This window comes from Sorex araneus, chromosome 6 (assembly GCF_027595985.1).
Source record: "Sorex araneus isolate mSorAra2 chromosome 6, mSorAra2.pri, whole genome shotgun sequence".
In the NCBI taxonomy this organism is placed as follows: domain Eukaryota; kingdom Metazoa; phylum Chordata; class Mammalia; order Eulipotyphla; family Soricidae; genus Sorex; species Sorex araneus.
In genome coordinates, this window is record NC_073307.1 from 62,656,070 (window position 1) to 62,668,577 (window position 12,508).

General features: G+C 61.8%; 1 protein-coding gene across 1 annotated transcript in view; it reads right to left on the reverse strand.

Moving 5' to 3' along the window:
- The window catches only part of LOC129405883 (collagen alpha-1(XIII) chain-like), an 844,713-nt gene that overhangs the window by 3,457 nt on the left and 828,748 nt on the right, over positions 1–12,508 (reverse strand). Inside the window, exons 34-39 of the mRNA XM_055143572.1 lie at positions 12,397–12,477; positions 10,472–10,507; positions 8,062–8,115; positions 7,195–7,248; positions 6,026–6,061; positions 1,460–1,546 (exon numbers count right to left, since the gene is read on the reverse strand). Coding sequence (XP_054999547.1) covers positions 1,460–1,546; positions 6,026–6,061; positions 7,195–7,248; positions 8,062–8,115; positions 10,472–10,507; positions 12,397–12,477 — 348 coding nt within the window. The remainder of the gene's footprint in view (positions 1–1,459; positions 1,547–6,025; positions 6,062–7,194; positions 7,249–8,061; positions 8,116–10,471; positions 10,508–12,396; positions 12,478–12,508) is intronic.

The following is a 12,508-nucleotide window of genomic DNA, read 5'->3' on the forward strand; positions in this document are numbered from 1 at the left end:
TTGTGATGGATTTTGGGAATGAGGCCAAAGGGTGAAGTTTTTGGGGTCTCAGTTGCAGACCTGAGCCTGTCCCTAAGTTTGGGCTGTGTCACCCGCCACTACCCCAGGCCCGGCCTGGAAGGAAGATGGGAAGCCCCTGTTTCAGGTCATCCTGGAGCCCCTCGTTACCCCACCTAAAGTCCTCTGCCAAATCGAGCTGGGTGCTGAGGGCGGAGTGGGGAGGCTGACCCTGGCACCTCGCTGAAGCGTGTCAAGTGCCCAGTGTTCGTGCCACCAGCTGCCATGGGTGGGACAGGGGGAGTCGCAGTTCTAAGAACCTATCCAGGGGCTTCCCTGGTGCCCCCCGCACCTGGTTTGTCCATTTCCAGAGGAGCAGTCGAGGGGCCAGCACTGGATGTGGGGTGGGGTGCAGGCTTTGGGCTTTGGTGGGGAGCCAAAGGACTTCCTGGCACCCACAGCATGCAAGAGGGGTGTGGCAGGGGTCCCTGAGAAGGGCCAGAGCGGGCACTCTGGAGTGAAGCAGGGCGGGGGCAGAGGCGGTGGCTGGAGTAGGAGCAGGGAGGGGCCCCAGGCACAAACCACACATGGGAAGCCGAGTCAGTCGGCCGTGCAGGCGGGGCGGGGGGAGGTGCCATACCAATGGGCACGGGGCATCCAGTCCGTCCAGCCCAGGTAGCCCTGGCTCCCCTTTCTCGCCTTTAAAACCTCGGTGTCCCTGTTCACAAAACCAACCGTGATGATTACTGAGGCCAAGGCTGGCCACTCCGGCGGGGGAGTGGAGAGGCGCAGCCCCACCCGGCCATGATGCAGGACTCCGAGGGCGCTCGGGGGTGGGGGCAATGCCCGCTGCTTCCCGTGCTCCCAGCTCCAGGTTCTCCAGGGCTGGGGAGGACGCACGGAGTCCCTCTTGGAGGAGGTGTCATGAACCCCGAGTGTCACACCCTCCAGGCCTGGCCCCTGGGCCCTCTGCCCCGGGAAGGCTCCCCGACGCCCAGGGGTGCAGCCCCGTAGGTTCGTCCTGGAGGCGGGCAGCAGGCGGAAGTGGCCAACCGACAGGCGGCCTTTCCGCGCTGCTGTGAAGCCGGGCACCCTCAGGACGCGCTGACCCCCGGGGTCCTGCATCTTGACCGAGTGAGGAGGATTCAGCGGCTTGAGCAGCCGTCCACAGGGCGAACACGAAACCAAGAAGGCAGAGTGAGGTGAGCAGGATGGCGGGGTGAGTGCCCTGACGCCGGCCCCGAACCCCTTCCCGCCCCGCTCCCTCCTTGACAGGCTGCCCAGAGGAAGGGGCAGAAGTGCCCGAGACTGTGCTCTTGGTAGTGCCCACTCGAGGGCCTGGGGGGCAGCATTGACCCCTGGGTCTCACCCGCCTCTGTTTGCCTTCTTGGTTTCGGACACGCCATCCCCCTCCCCCCAGGAAATAAACCCCAAACGAAGCAAGTGATAAATGCCAACATACCAACGGGCAGGGGGCATCTAATCCGGGTGCGCCTTGGTCTCCCTTATCCCCTTTAGCCCCTCGAGATCCTTTCTTTCCCCGCTCCCCCTGTAAATAATGATTTAGTCCAAGAAAACACAACAACATCAACACTTGGGGATGAGTCCCACATTCGAGTTAGAGGCAGAAAGAAATGGAATAAACAGTGGTTGTGGTTAATTCTATCCCATAGGACAGGGTTAGGGGTCAGTACTGACCCGCTCCCGGCCAGGACCCTGACAAGGTGGCCGGGGCAGGGGGTAAGAGCAAGGAGGCTGGGAGAGAGAGAAAGAGAGAGAGAGAGAGAGAGAGAGAGAGAGAGAGAGAGAGAGAGAGAGAGAGAGAGAGAGAGAGAGGGATGGGGTGAGAAAGACAGAAGGAGAGAGGGAGGGAGAGAGAAAGGCTAGGACAGAGCAGAGAGAGAGAGAGAGAGAGAGCACTTGGCAGGGAGGCAGGGGCGGCTGGCTTGCTGACGCCACGTCCTGAGACATCTGTCTGGGGGAAGGGGGGGCCCTTCCTTCTCTTGGAGCGCACTCATTCAAGAAGTGGCTGCTAGTGACTTTTGTCCCAGCCACCCCTCGCCCCTTGCTATTCCAGGAGTCAAGTCTAGTTTTGAGTTCGAGGGACTGCGCGTACATGAGTGTGGGGACGACACGTGCCCCTATACTGTGTGTGTGCCAGTGGCACAGGCCCAGGCACTTGTGTGCATGTGCCTATGTGTGTCTGCACATGTGTGGTCCCGGGTGGTCGCTGGTTCTCGGCAAGGCAGCCCTGGCTCCTCCTGTGGGGGTCGGCTCCATCCTGGTCCCTCGCCTCCCTCTACTCCGGGGCTGTGGGGGCGTCTGGGGAACGGGCTGGGGTTGGCTTTTCCAGGGTGGCCCTTCATGGAAACTGTTCTCTAGGGTCCATAGCGTGGGGACTCTTGGTGTCACCCAGGGCCCGGGCCTGGAATGCTGGCAGGAGAACCTTGCAGGAGCTCCCAGGAGGTTCTGCCTGTTCCTTGGCCTGGCCTGCCTGTGCGTGTCAGAGGACACGGGACAGGGCCTGGCAGTGCTGTGGCCACACACGAGCATGGTGCCACGAATCGGCCCCAAGTAGGGGATGAGCATGGCGGCCAGCAGCCTGCTTGGAGGAGGCCCAGGATAGCTGCCACTGCCACCCCCCTGCACCCCACCCCCAGGACCCTCTTGGGTCAGGCAGTGCAAGAGGCAGCACGTACTCCTAGGTTCAAAGGGGGCTCTGGGTCCCTCTGGGTTAGTGGTTCGGGGCTGGTGGTGGCCACGGCCCTCACCTTCAGAGGGACAACTGACCTGGGGGGGGCAGTTCTGAGGGTGCAGGACATGGCTTCACATGGGAGGTCCATGGAGACATCACAGTAGTAGCCTGAGCCATAGCCACTCTGTCTCCAAGCCCAAAAAGCCACAGGGAGGAGGGGGGGCGCCAAGAGGCGGGGGACAGGAGAGGCTGAGCGGCAGAGCTCTCTCCCGGAGGCCCAGGGCGTGGAGGGGGGACAAGAGGAAGTAGATCTGGGCTGGGGAGCAGGTGGGCAGGGCCGAGGGAGGTGGCATCATGATGGTGGGGCGGTCACATTTGGGGGCGGGGTGCTGACGGAGTCGAGGAAGGAGGAGACAGGCCTAGGCCTGGAGAGACAGTAAGAGGGAGAGGGGGAGAGGAGGCGAAGGGGCCTTGGGAGCCGTGTGGATAGATGCACGCATGCATGCATGCACCCCCCACCCCATCCCACCGGGAACAGTGCTGTCACATGCATGCCCATGCACGATCTCCGTCCCCCCGCCTCCGGCCCCGCATGCTTGACCGACAGTTGGCTGGCACACACACACAGCTGCACGGCAGCATTCATTTTCCTGAGGCCCAAAGGACTAAATCCTCCCTACCCTGGGGCTCTGGAAGAAATCCTTCATTCTAGAAACTTCTAGGCGCAGTGCACAAAAATGCGGAGAGGGAAAGGAGGTGGCCTTGGTGACGAGGCCGGATACTTCTTTCCCCTCCTACGTGTGTGCCCTTAGCAGAATCCTGCCACCACCTTGGATCTGGACCAACACAAAGGGGGGCTTCCTCCCCGCCATGACAGGGGAGAGGGAGGTCACCCTACCCCTAGTGGGATCTAGAAAAGCACTTCTGTGCTAGGTGGGTCTGGGGTCCGGGGAACAGAGCACAGGAGAGTGCAGGCCTCTGACAGGTCCCCTTGGGCCCGACATGGGAAGGAGTCCCCCACCCCATATGTGGTGAGGTAGGGGGCAGGGGGCAGGCTTTGTATACCTCTGGCCTCACCTCCACCCCTGGCCCTGTCACTCGACCAAAATCCCTCTCTTCTGGGGTTCCAGCCACCCCGCTCTGGGAGAACAAGTTCTCGGGGGTGTCGAGACGGGGGCACATTCTCCCCTGATGTTCTGATGTCCCGAGAGAGTAAGACAAGTGGCTGCTTCTTGTTGGGGATAGGGCTGGGTCACCCCAGCAGTGCTCAGGGCTGACTCCTGGGTTTGTGCTCTGAGATCACTCCTGGTGGGGCTTGGCGCCCGCACATGGTATAAGAGATTGAACTAGAGTTGGCTGCATGCAAGGCACGCACCTTCGCCCCTGTACTGTTGCTCTGGCCCACGCACGAGCTGTTTCTTAACTCAGAAACCTACTCCTTGCAGAAAGTCAGTGCAACGAGCATTATGATGCTCCCCAAATAAGGGTCCCACAGCGGACTGTTTCCTGCACTGGCATCGTCTCGCTAACTTCTGCCAGCCAGGAGAGCCGTGTAAAAACTTACACAGAGGAAGTGGAGAAGAAATATTTTCCCACCTACCCCGGGCCCCACAGGCTCGTGAGTGCTCTCTGTACCTTCAGCAGGAGAAGCTCTGCCCCCACATCTCCTCCACCCGGGCCAAGGGCGGTGCCTGCCCTGCGTGTGCCTCGGGAGCAGTGCAGTGTCGGGAACACGGCCTGTGCCCGCCTCAGTGCCGCAAGCCAACTGAGAGGGTCTTAGGGAACAGGGCTCCATGCTAGGGACCGAACACAGCGCAGAGAATCAGAAACACACAGGGAGGGAGGTTAGGAGGCTGCCAGAGGTGGAATGATCACATCTGCGAGTGGCTCAGAATGCCACAGAAGGGACGGTGGGCTTTCCTGCCCACCCTGGCAGGCAGAGTTCCTGGGAGCAGGTCTTCTTTCACTACAGCGTACTCCCACGGGCAGTCTGCAGGGCAGCCCGTTTCTAGACTGTGCAGGATGAATGGGATAGCTCAGAGCAGGGCCAGGGAGAATTCAGGGACACAGAAAAGCTCAATAAATACATCTTCCATGGACTAGGAAGGTGTTACTCTATACAAGCACGCTTATTTCTTCTCTCTTCCTTCCTTCCTTCCTTCCTTCCTTCCTTCCTTCCTTCCTTCCTTCCTTCCTTCCTTCCTTCCTTCCTTCCTTCCTTCCTTCCTTCCTTCCTTTCTCTCTCTCTCTCTCTCTCTCTCTCTCTCTCTCTCTCTCTCTTTCTCTCCTGTTTCATTTCTGGGCCACACCTGGCAATGCTCAGGCTCTGTGCTCGGGGATCACTCCTGGTGGTGCTTGGGGGACCATACGGAGTTCTGGGGATCAAACTCGGGTCAGTTGAGTGCAAGGCAAATGCCTTAACCTGCAGTGCTGTCTCTCTGACCCACAAGCACACATTTCTATGCATGAGCTTGGCCAACTGGGGTTCGAAGGTGAGCGTGAAGACCTGGGTTCTAAAAACTCTACCTTCGCTCTGACAAGTCAGAACCTTTCATTATCGATTTGGGTCTTGATTCTCCATTTTCCCACCACACTTCCTTTCCTATGCTAAGCCTTTAACCCTCGTGCCTCAGAAGATGTTCTTGGAATGCATTGCCCTCTGAGGACTCATTCCAGAAAGAAACCCAAACATCACCCCTTGGTCAGCTATAGTTCAGTGATTCCCGCGTGGCTCACTGCCGTGGTCCGTTTCACATAGCATCGCGTGGGTACAGCCCTTTGAGAATGGTGTCCTTGTACAGATGCAGAAATCAAGGCAGAACAAGAGACCTGAGCAGACATAATTTATTTCCAAGTCCTGCCTCCTCTCGAGAGAAATCATGGCAGGAGACTCTTTTTAAAGAGCTTCTCACTGCTGTCTGCTTATCCTGGCCACTGGCATTCATTCTCTGTCACCGGGAGCTTGAGATGCCTGGTGAGGCTAAGTTTCCGGGGGTCAGGACCAGGGGGTGATGGGTTGAAAAGCATCCCTTAAGGGGTTGGGGGTGAGCCGACCAGGGATGCAGTGTCTGGCTGCCAAGGCTAATTCACTGGCCATGGTGGGATTTGGAGCCTCCTGACCATTCAGAAAAAGTCGTGCTTCAATTTCAGGATTAGGCCCCAGGCTCCTGCCGGCCATGGATTAAGTTCCAAGACTACAAGGACTTTTAATTGAGGATGATTTAGCAGGAAAAACTGCAGGCACCAGTGAGGTCAGGGATCTCTAATTGATCATTCCACCACATCGGGAAGACATTAGTGATGAGAGAGCTGAGGCACATGGCTCAGACTCACCCGGTTTCCTTTGTCCCCAGGTGGTCCGTGTAAACCCTGCAATAAATCAGAGGGACAAAAACGAGTTCAGGATAAGACCTGGGGATGGGGGGGGCGGGGCGGTGCTTCCTCCAGGGCCCCAAGGCTCTGTCTGAGGTCTGATTCTTCCAAGATAGCCTTGGCTGGGAAGGAGCAAAGGTGAAAACTGCTCAGGGAACTCGACCTAGAAGCAAAGGAGAGTCCTGGGCCAGGCTGACGGGGCCAGTTCAGGTTTTCCCGCTGGTGCAGGACCAGCCCCTCCCAGCTCCCTCCTGGGAGAAGGATTCTGAGGTGCTCCCCCCTGCCCCCCTGCTCTCCTCCCAGGCCCTGGGAGCAGCCTCACACACTCCCTCCCAGAGGAAGTCACTCTGGGGATTGTCCCCAGTGCCACCAGCGCAGGCAGAGACCAGGGGGGATCACTTAGCCAGAGCCAAGCTGTCCGGGCACGGGAGGATCACCAAGCTGTTGTCGGGAAACCACAATCGTGGTTCTCTCAGGGGGGACCAAAGAAATGGTTTTGGTTTGGGTTCACAGCAAACCCGGCGGTGCTCAGGGTTTACTGCCTGCTCTGGGATCATTCCGGCAGGGGGTCAGAGCACCTTGCAATGTCAGGGGTGGAACCGGCGTTGGCTGCAAGCAAGGCCAGCGTCTAAACCTCTGTATTATCTCTCCAGCTCACAGCAGATTGAATAAAACCTTTCGAATTGTCTTGGAGCCCAACCCTGACGGTGTTCAGGGATCCACTTGGTGCTGGGGGCTGAAGCCCACGCCTCCCACCCGTGGGGCATGCGCTTTTACTGCTGAGTCCCACCCCAGGCTCTGTTGGTCTTGAATGAGGGGGCAGTGGGATGCTGGTGGCCACACCGGAATCCTGGATGTGAGGCGGCCCCTGCCGGAGGGTCAGACCTCTGGCACATTCGGACGTGAGACATTCACTGCTCTGGACAGTCCCCGGGCTGAGGACCTAGACTCCCTCCCACCCAGGGGCCGTGTGTATTGACTTTGCCTTGTGCACTGCCAGCAGTGGGTCGGAGTCTGTAGGCCCCTTGGCTTTTGGGGATTCCCACGGGGCCCCGAGTTCCTGCCGCAGGGTCTGGGGGTGGGGGAGTGGGCCGAGTGGAGGGAGAGACCCGGGTACCCAGGAAACTCACAGGAAGCCCGGCTGCTCCCATTGGTCCTGTCATCCCAGGGTCACCTTTGCTGCCCTGTGGGAGAAGGAAGTCATGAGCCTCCCCTGAGTGGTGACAGACTGGCCACCGCACTGTGTCCTCCCGGGTCCCTGAAGGGGGCCTGGCTGGGCTGAGATATGCAGGGGCTCTGGCGGCCCAGGACTGCCACTGACAGGAGCAGGGAGACCCCAGGGAGAGGGGCAGGGAAGGGAGGGGCCGGGTTCTGGGCAGCCGCAGTGACCACCCCTCCCCCGGAGCCTGGACGTCTCAGGGAAGCCTCTGCCCCTGGCCCTTGCTGTCCTCCCCACCCGCTACTGTGTCTCCCGGAGCTGAGGGATGGAGCATCTCGGGGGGACTCTGCCAGGCCCACTTGCTGGCCCCAAGGAGGAGCGGGGGGCACCAGGGCAGCTGGGAGGAGCCGGCACCCGGCACCCTCATGGGGGCTCATCCTCGCTGCTGTGAACAAAACCCCCGATGACTTGGCACTGTCCCCCTGCCTTTCCTGACACCTGCACTTGGCTCTCTGCGCCCACCCCAAAGCATACAAAGTTCAGGGGCGCCCGAGCATGCGGTCCCACGGGATTTGCCAGACTCAGCTGGTGTTGGTACTGGGGCCCAGAGCGGAGTGGGGGACACTCTTGGGGTCTCTGTCCCTCCCTACTGTCCCGGGGCCCACATCTGCCTGGCTCCCATTCAGGATGTCGGGAGGATCCCGGGACTGATGGAAGATAGGGGTGCTGGTGGCGTTAGGAGGAATGGACGGGAAGGCCGAGGCTAACGGGGGGATTCTGCACGGGGGTCAGCCCATGCTGGACCGGCTCTTCCCTCTGGGGGTCGCTGGGCACTCACCCTCTCTCCCTTTGGTCCCACTGGGCCTGGAACTCCAGTTGGTCCCGGAGTACCCTGGGTGGGGGTGAAGGAGAGCAGAGGTGATGGTGCTGGCCCGGGGGGCCCTGGGAGCCCCGCCTGGTAGAGCCAAGCCCAGAGGCGCAGTTTTCAGGGTTGGCCAGGCTCGCTGAGGGCCATCATCCAACTGGCCCTTCGGTCGGAGAGGAGCTGTTTGGGCTCGGGGGCCAGATTCGAGGAAGGAAACCCTCTGACTTCCCAGCCAAGCTTGCCAAGGCTGAAAACAGGAGGAGTTGATACCATCCCGGGGCGGGGGGTGTCCGGGGGCTGCACCCCGGGCGCTCTCAGCTCCACATGCAGCGAGGGGGGGGTCTTCATGCCACAGACCGAGGCGGGCACAGCACACAGGCAGGCATGGAGGGTCATTCAGCTGCGGTCCCCACCCCCGGCCCTCCCCATCCCGGCTGCACTGAGAGGGGCTTAGCAGGTCTGGGGCTGCCTGACTCTGGCCTGGAGGGGGTCGGGGCCCCATGGGGTCTGTGTGGCTGACACGGGTGCATGAAAGACCCCCAATCCCTCTCTTCATTCCTGAGCCTCCATCGCTCTGCAAACCACGTTGGGCGGGTGCCAGGGGGCAGTGGCCCGTGCCGGGGGTAGGGAGTGGCTGTGAGAGGTGGGCGAGGCCCGTACCATACACTATGTGAAGAGAGAGCGAGAGCACGTGGTCAGCAGGAGGAGGGGAGCAGGAGGCGAGCAGGGACACCCCACGTGAGCGATGTGGGAACTGCAGGGGGGATGTGGGTCAGAGCGGATGTCCCAGGGCCCCCGGGGGCTTCAAGGCCTGTCTGCAGGACCTGGGTCCTCTGCCTCTGCATCAGCAGGTGAACACACGCCCTCCATTCGCCCCCTGACACGGGGGTGGCCATGCACGCAGGTGGGCACTCGCGGGCGGGACAGGGGCCTGGGGGGCTCATTCCTCCCCTCTCCCCCTTTAAATTCCTGACAATGTTTGTTTGAGCAGAGTTAGTGCCTGGGCACGGAACACGACGGGACGGGAGGCCTGGGGGAGCATGACTTGGGCGGAGGTGCAGGGGCGGCAGGGATGCAGGGGCTGGAGGAGAAAAGCCACAGCAGAGACGGCAAACGGGAGTGTGTGAGCCAAGTGTGAAACCCAAACGGAGGGACCGTGGAGACGGGGGTCCGGGCTCGGCGTCCCCTTCTTCCTCAGGCAGACAGGCAGGAACGGGCTGAAATGCTGAGGGGTTGGCTCTCGGGCCCCCACTAGCTAAGCTCCAGGCGTCTGTGGGCGTCCCCTTGAGCCCCACGGCCTCCAGCTCCGCTCAGATCCTCAGGGAAGACTCGCATCAGTGGGCCGCGCCCCACACACTCAGCTTCCGTCCCCCCCACCCAGAGTCACTCCCGCCCACTCCCCCGAGCCTTATCCGAGGAGGAGACGCTCGCTCTGACCCTGTCCTGCAGGGCAGAGCTGGGACTTGAGCACTGCCAGGGGCAGGCCCACGAAGCACGTGGACGCTCCCTTGCGGGGCGTCCAGCCTCTGGTCCCTTGGAGGTCAGTGGCTTGAAGAGTCTCCAGGCTTTTCCGAGTCTAGTGTTAAAGCCTCTGCAAAGAGTGAAAGCTTGACCCCTTCCTTCCCTAGCTGGAAGCCCGGGTTGTCTTTTCCCTGCCCAACTGCTATGAAGGTCAGTGATCTGAGCATTGTGGGGAGGCAACTGGCCCTGGGTCTGCTGGGTGCTCTGGGTGTAGCGGGGAGAGGCCGTTTCTGAGATGTGGTCCTGGTTTGTCCCAAGTCTGGCCGAGGTGCTTCCTAGGGAGACCCGGAGAAGGCCTGCTCTCCAGACTCAGAGCAGCCGGCGGATCTTGTTTCTACTGCAGCAAGGCCCCGGCCGGTTTGCCATGGGGTGACCGGAAGTAAGAGGCATGGTCGTTACAGGCCCACGGACGCCCCTGAGGACCAGTTCTGCCCTGCCCTCCGGTGCGGCCTCCCTCCCTCCCTCCCTCCCACTGCAGACTGGAGCTCCCCCGGGAGGAGGCAGCCCTGGCAGGCAGCAGAGACAGCTCACAGCATGGAGACACGCGGTGGGGAGCACACAGACACAGGGGGGTTGGCAGGAGGAGCAGGGTGCCCCCCCTCCCCAGGCCTGGGTTCTCAGACTCAGCTCAGCCTCCCACCCCACGTCTCCCGACCTGGAGGTTCAGAGGGAGGACCTGGCTGGGTCCTGCAGCAGGTGACCTGCAGCCACCTGGGTACAGCGGGAGAGGGTGGTGGGAGAAAGCAGGCACGACTCCTCGGGAAAACAAGGCCACAGGGACAGACGAGAAGGACCACAGGCTGGGGGCGGGGGCGGGCGGGGGTGGGTGGGGGAGGGGTCAGGGGTCATGAGTGACACTCACCGGTGGCCCAGGCCTGCCGTCCAAACCTGAAGCTCCCTGGACGAAGGGAACAGTTGGGCCGAAAGAAGGGGAAGGGGGAAATGGGAGGGAGAGAAAGGGAGCGGGGAGGGGAGAGGTGAGTAAAGCGGTGGCTCCGGACAGACACACACACGCTGGTGCTCGACACGGGGGGGGGGGTGGGGGGACAGATGACGCGTCCACATGGAGACCAACAGAAGCATGGAGATGCTGCCTGCAGTGGGGAGGGCTGCCCTGCTCCTCCCTGCCCTGCGCCCGTCCCCACAGAGCGCTGGGAGGAGGTGGGGGACCGGGCGGGGGCTTGCCTAGCCTTTCTGGTAAATCCCCTGGGACCCCGGGAGGCTCCGTGAGGGCCGAGCTGATGGGGCCGACAGATCCCCGACTCAACTGCCCGCAGAGCCAAGCCCGGGCTCTGGCCCCAGACGGGGGCTCTCGTAAAGGCCCGGGGACAGCTGGCAGGGACAGAGGTGGATGGCTGGTGTCCCCTGGAGCAGACTGGCTGGGGCCGAGGTGGCCAGCCGGTGTCCCCCGGAGGTTGCTAGTACAACCGAGTTGCGAGGCTGACCTGGCTGTCCAACCCCTGATCGAATAATTTCACAAATCATTTCCTTCATGTTAGAAAGTGGGGTGACCCCGTAGAGCAGGCAGGTGGCCAAAGGAGAAGATTCGAACACGGGGCCCTCATTCCCCACAGGCAACGGTTCGTTGACCTGAAGAGGCTGTCCAGGGTCTGCTCCTGCCCCTCCCTGAGGCTGTCTGGGGGCATGCACAGGCTGAGGACGTCTTGTTTGTTTGTTTCCTTCGGCTGGAAAATGTACTTCCCTGCACACCCATTTTCTGGCGCCCTGTTGCCTAGGACCAGATGTTCGAACACGAGCGATCAGGCTCTTTGCTTTTTCTGGGGCATCGTGGTGGGCTGTGCCACCTGTTTGCGTGCCAGCCCCTGCTTGGGCTCTCCAGGGTTCCCTACCAGCTGGGGGAACGTGTGACAGAGCCAGGGGGTTGGGGGGGGGTGAGGGGTCCTGAGTCATTCCAGACACACTAAGGCATGAGGAAGCGTCAGCAAAAAGCATTCACTCTGGCGACTGCCAAGGGCCCAGCTCAGCTCGCCTGCATCGATGCCCACGAGAGGGACCTGGTCTTTGCTCCCATCATTGGATTCCTGTGGCGACATGAACCCCATCCGCCAAGTGGGGGGGGACTGAGTGCCCCAAAATGCCCCTGGCTCCTCACTGCTCTGGGGGCAGGACCAGCTTTGCATGTACCTGGGATGGACAGGAGGCCCCAGTGTGGCCTCTGGTCCTGCCCTGCCACTGACTTCTATGTGACCTCCAGTGACCCACTGCCCCCTCAAGGCCCATCAAGGAAAGTGACAGGAAGCCTGGTGAGACCCCTGCCAGATCTCGCGAAACCAAAAGTGTGCCGAGCCCACCGGGGCCTGGGGGATAACGGAGCACAGCGGCCCTGGACTCCAGGAAGGCAGCGAGGAGGCCAGCAGCCTCTGGGCCTTGGGGCGCTGTCCAGCCCCCATCTGGCAATGCAGAGGCCCTCTCAGTGGTCCCCCATCCCTGCTAGGGGGATCTGGCCCGGGCAGGCTGAGAGCAGAGATCTGGGGAGCAGAGCAGCGGCTGACCCAGGGTCCCTCCGGGGCGGGGGTGGGGGCAGGCCCTGTCCCCGTGGGCTCAGACCCGAGGGTCCGGCCTGCAGCTCTCATGGGTGCCCCCGACGAGGGCTCCCAGTGGGGCCTGGCCTGGCCAGCACCCCCGGCTCCAGGCACTCAGACAGGGCCAAAGTCTGCGGCCCGGCTCCTCGGGTAAGAGCACGCAGCTGTGGGACGCTCTGGTGTCCGGCGGTCTCCCCGAGGGCCTGCCCAGCGCCTGGCCCGCTCAGGGCCCCCAGATACTCACGGGGAGGCCCAGCGCCCCTCGGTCTCCTTTTTCTCCCTGGATGCCTTGCTCTCCCTTCGCTCCTTCCAGTCCCACTTCCCCCTAAAGGAGAGAGAGATGGGGGGTGGGGGGG